The sequence below is a fragment of the Sardina pilchardus genome, chromosome 6, assembly GCF_963854185.1.
Source record: "Sardina pilchardus chromosome 6, fSarPil1.1, whole genome shotgun sequence".
In the NCBI taxonomy this organism is placed as follows: domain Eukaryota; kingdom Metazoa; phylum Chordata; class Actinopteri; order Clupeiformes; family Clupeidae; genus Sardina; species Sardina pilchardus.
Genome location: NC_084999.1, coordinates 34,658,218 through 34,663,090, shown reverse-complemented (window position 1 = coordinate 34,663,090; position 4,873 = coordinate 34,658,218). Strand labels below are relative to the sequence as shown.

General features: G+C 39.2%; 1 protein-coding gene across 1 annotated transcript in view; it reads right to left on the bottom strand.

Annotated features, from left to right (window-relative positions):
• Window positions 1–2,246: 2,246 nt before the first annotated feature.
• Window positions 2,247–4,873, bottom strand: part of LOC134083479 (gamma-aminobutyric acid type B receptor subunit 2-like) — a 16,550-nt gene continuing 13,923 nt past the window's right edge. Inside the window, exons 16-18 of the mRNA XM_062539803.1 lie at window positions 3,179–3,313; window positions 2,547–2,654; window positions 2,247–2,306 (exon numbers count right to left, since the gene is read on the bottom strand). Of these exons, the coding sequence (XP_062395787.1) occupies window positions 2,247–2,306; window positions 2,547–2,654; window positions 3,179–3,313 (303 nt within the window). The remainder of the gene's footprint in view (window positions 2,307–2,546; window positions 2,655–3,178; window positions 3,314–4,873) is intronic.

Genomic DNA, 4,873 nt, shown 5'->3' with positions numbered 1-4,873 from the left:
TACTTTTTTTTATGTCAACAGCTGAATGTCAACTAGTAGTAAATAACAACATGTACAAAAACATACTGGACATATGTGCATATTGTATTTTGAAATAATTGTCATCACTTAAGGCAAGAGGTCTACTTCGACCTTCTACTGAGCTCTTAATTGTAAGACCTCTGTATAAACTGTACAGATCAACAAGAAGGCTTGTTTGCATAGAGTATGGATTTGTGTGTTGAGGGTGTTGATTATTCAAGGGGTGGTGCTTCAAAGCTGCCCATAATGATCAGATATTTCTGATCTGTGTTAGGGACTGGGTACAGGACTGTCCAGTGGTGTACTAGGGCTGGCAAGGCTGGCATTCACTCCTCCTATAGACGGGAGGTAAGCATGGTGTAGGATGGGCAGCTGCACAGATAGCCTTCGGTGAATGCTGTTGGACCGAATGACAGAACTTTAGGAACAGATAGACAAATATTTTCATTTCATTTCATTTTTCAGTCAGTCGATCTTATAGATGAAAGGATCTATATAGGCGTCCTCTTGATTAGTCTGGTCTCACCAAACCCTTTCACTTTATGAATAGGGTCAGAGAACATTCCACTGGAGAATGTTTCCAATTGTAACATGCTAATGGTGGTAGACTTTTGTGTTAACTTTGAAATCATTGGGCTAGCCTAACCAATTGCATTGATAATTGCTAACCTCAGTACATACTTTGCCACTTTTGCAAATTGATAAGCATTGCCATTCCTTGATGTTCTCTGCCATTGCAATTACCATTTTATTGCCTCTAGCTCTATCACTGCCACTTTCTATTTTGAAAAGTATGTCATCTCTTCTGGTCGCTGACTGCTCTCTCATTGAGAAAATGAACTGAGATACAGGTGAGTGGAGCAAGGCTAGCTCTTTGTCAAACTTCAGCTTCAAACTAGCATGTCATATCATACAAGAACATTTTTTACAGTATAGTTAAGGACAGCAATATTACAATTACCGTTCTGGTGAGTTAATGTCTCTCAGCAGCTCATCATCTGTCCTTGAATCTCCAAGAAGGGTACGGCTTTTGTCTTTGAATGAAAACATTTTTCAAGTTCATCAGAAAAAAACATGACAGAACAGATAAGGTAGTAAGACCTGCATGTATGAAAATATAAAGAAAATTACAGTATATAGCTCTAATCATTCACCTGATATATCTGCATGGGTGATGACAACATATTCTGCACAGGGTTCCGGAAGGTTGTGAGAAACTGGTATGTCATCCAATTGCATGTTGATCTCCTCAAGTTCACTATCAAGCTGATAAAAAATCAAAATGCAAATGTATGCAATGTATTTATATTACATACAAAACATACTATCTACTGTATATTGTTCAACAGGGCATTCAACCTTGCCACCTAATGTACTGTAAGTGTAATTAGTATAATTTTCTAACACTTTCTAAGAATTTGCATGCCTCTTTTAGTGAAAATGTATGGAAGCATATGTGTTCCAAAATTCAAATGAGAATGCATTCTGCAATATGCAATTCTAAAAGACATTACATTATGCAATTGCTAATTCATTATGCAATTTAATATTACAATTTGCAATACTTTCTTTCAAAATGTATTTTAATATGCAAAGTGACAATGCAATCATCAAATCAATATGATTTATTTTGGTCAACAATTTGAATTTTCAATTTCAATTTAATTTCACTTATAGAGCGCCAAAACATTACACATGTCTCATGGCGCTTTACAGAGTGTTAAACATTCAAAGAGAGCCCATGAGTAACAGGGGCAAGGAAAAACTCCCTAGAATTGGAGATACATATAGGAAGAAACCTCAGACAGATCCACGACTCAAGGGCCCAACCCATCTGCCTGGGGTCAGTTACAGTAAAGTCATTTGTCAACATGGATTGAATTGCATTTTATTTTGCCATGGTACTTTAGTCTCAAAATTCAAATGGCAATTCATTTTGCATTTAAGTTTTCAATACTAATTTTCATAATTTAATTGTCAATTATTTTTGCAATTCAATGCTCAAAATTCAATGTAGAATTGAATTATTTGACTTTTTTTTTAAAATATTGAAAACATTTTGAATATTTTTTGGCAAAATGTTTTGCCCGGTTTGCAGAAACAGCACCCCCGTTATTGCATAGCACTTTGTCACGCTCTTTGTGTCTTAAAATTCAAATGGCAATTGCAAACGCGATTCCAAAACACATTGCAATCTGTCAGTCCCCCGTCACCCATGGCGGGAACTAGGTCACATCCGTGTTTATCTCGCATTGGTCAGTCTTCTCTTTAAGGCGGGTGACGGTCTACAGGTAGAGAAGAGAACGCAAAAGAGAAATTGGCGTTGACAGTAGCCTACTGTTGGAGGTGATGGACAAAAACAATCGCTCAGCTACTGAGGGAGGGAGGCAGGCATGTGTGTGTGTGTGTGTGTGTGTGTGTGTGTGTGTGTGTGTGTGTGTGTGTGTGTGTGCGCGCGGAGACCTTGATCCGACCGTGCCACCCCTCCAGGAGCGTGTATCAGGATGAAGCGTGAAAAACAGCACGCAGGTAGCCAGGGGAGCTGAGGGAGCTTCCAGCCCATGGCCTTGGAGCTCATATCTGGGTGGGGCGTTAGAGAGAGGGGGCTCCTCTGAGCTGGAGAACTGCTCCAGCTAGACCATAGACAGTAAAAGATACTGACAGGGCTAACACAGGGCTACTAACAGGGCTGTTAATGACAGGGCTACACATCATTTCATTCACACTCACAGGCACTCCTGGTCTGACCGTCACCCGCCCTGCCCAAGACCCAAATTTCTACATTGAATTTTGAACATTAAATTACAAAAATAATAGACAATTAAATGATGGAACTGAATATTGAAAATTGAAATTTGAATTTGAATTTTGAGACTAAAGCACCATGGCAAAATGGAATGCAATTCAATCCATGTTTATTCAAATTTTGAACCAAAATAAATCATATTGATTTGATGATTGCATTGTCACTTTGTATATTAAAATACATTTTGAAAGAACAATTGCATAATGTAATGTCTTTTAGAATTGCATATTGCAGAATGCATTCTCATTTGAATTTTGGAACACATGTGCATCCATAAAAATGTCTTGTTACTGTAGCTCAACAGTGATATAATTAGTCTTCTAAAACAGTCTATGGATTTGTTTTGTTTACCTCTACAACACGTCTCCTGAGCAGCTCATTGTAATCCTGATGGTCCTCTGTCCCGAATGTGTTGTTTTGTTCAGCGCTGGAGATGGAGCCAGATCTCCACTGATCCTTCCTCTCTGTTCTCTGGCTCAATTTAAACTGATGAGATTGAATGGCAAACGTAGAGGGAGCTTTAAGTAGGATGAGCTTTCAGAGAGAGGAAGATCTTGTTCTTTTTGAAAACTTAGTATGTAAAAATATGCCAAAAGCATACAGTACTTTCAGTATATAATATAGTTAGGTTTGGCTTCAAACATGTCTCACAGGATGAATATTGAATGTGTCACAGCAGGAACAAATGTCTTAACCTCTCCATCTCGCCACGAGAGTTCATCTGAGCTTGGTAAAGGATACATTTGACACATCCTCTTTTGTATTCAAATTCTACAAGTAACTGAAATACAGCGCCCTCCATGATTATTGGCACCCCTGGCTAAGATGTGTTAAAAGCCTTCAAATAAATTCAGTTTTTATTGTAGAAGCATACTCTCACACTGAAAATTGTAGAAAAATGTAACCTTCAAATCAAGTGAATTTTAAGGTGGGAAAAAATCCCTGACTGAGAAATAATTATTCTTCATAAAATCACCTGTTCCACAATTATTGGCACCCCTTACAATTCCTAGGAAATAAATGTAATTAAAGTATTTCTGTCATTTCTGTCATTTCTACAGTAGTTTACAAAGTTGATCAGAGTATGTAGGAACATTTAATTAGTAATTCTTAACATCCTGTTTCCCTGAGCTATAAATATGACGTGACACAGAGGCCATTTCTCTTCAACATGGGAAAGACAAAAGAACACACTGTTCAAGTAAGGCAGATGTGTGTCGACCTTTACAGGTAAGGCAATGGCTACAAGAAAATAGCCACTCGTACACCTGCCCATATCTATGGTCAGAGGAATCGTTAAGAAGTTTAAAACAACTGGAACAGTGGTAAAAAGCCTGGAAGAGGACGCAAGTTTATTTTGCCACCACACACAGTGAGGAGGATGGTAAAAGAAATAAAAAAAATTCCAAAACTCACTGTTACAGAATTGCATCAAATGGTTGCATCTTGGGGTCACAAAGTCTCCAAAACAACCATCAGGCGCTATCTACATGCCAACAAGTTGTTTGGGAGGCATGTACGGAAAAAAACCTTTCTCACTCAAAATTATAAGCACAAACGTCTTGAGCGGTACTGGGCCTTCAACTGGGACTGTGTGCTTTGGTCAGATGAGACAAAGTTAGAGCTTTTTGGCAACAAACACTCTAAGTGGGTCTGGCGTAACAAAAAGATGAGTATGCAGAACAGCACCTCATGCCCACTGTGAAGTATGGGGGAGGATCGGTGATGCTGTGGGCCTGTTTCTCTTCCAATGGGCCTGGGAACCTTGTTAGGGTGCATGGCATCATGAATGCTTTGAAATACCAGGACATTGTAAATCAAATCTGGTGGCCTCTGCCCGAAAGCTGAAGATGGGTCGTCAATGGGTCTTTCAGCAAGATAATGACCCTAAGCCATCTCAGTTCCCAGACCTCAACCCCATTGGGGTTTGGGGTGAGCTGAAGAGGAGAGTGCAGAGGAGAGGACCCAGGTCGCTGGATGATTTGGAGATTTTGTACAAAGAGGAATGGTCGAAGATCCCTCTTTCTGTTTTCTCTAATCTTGTGA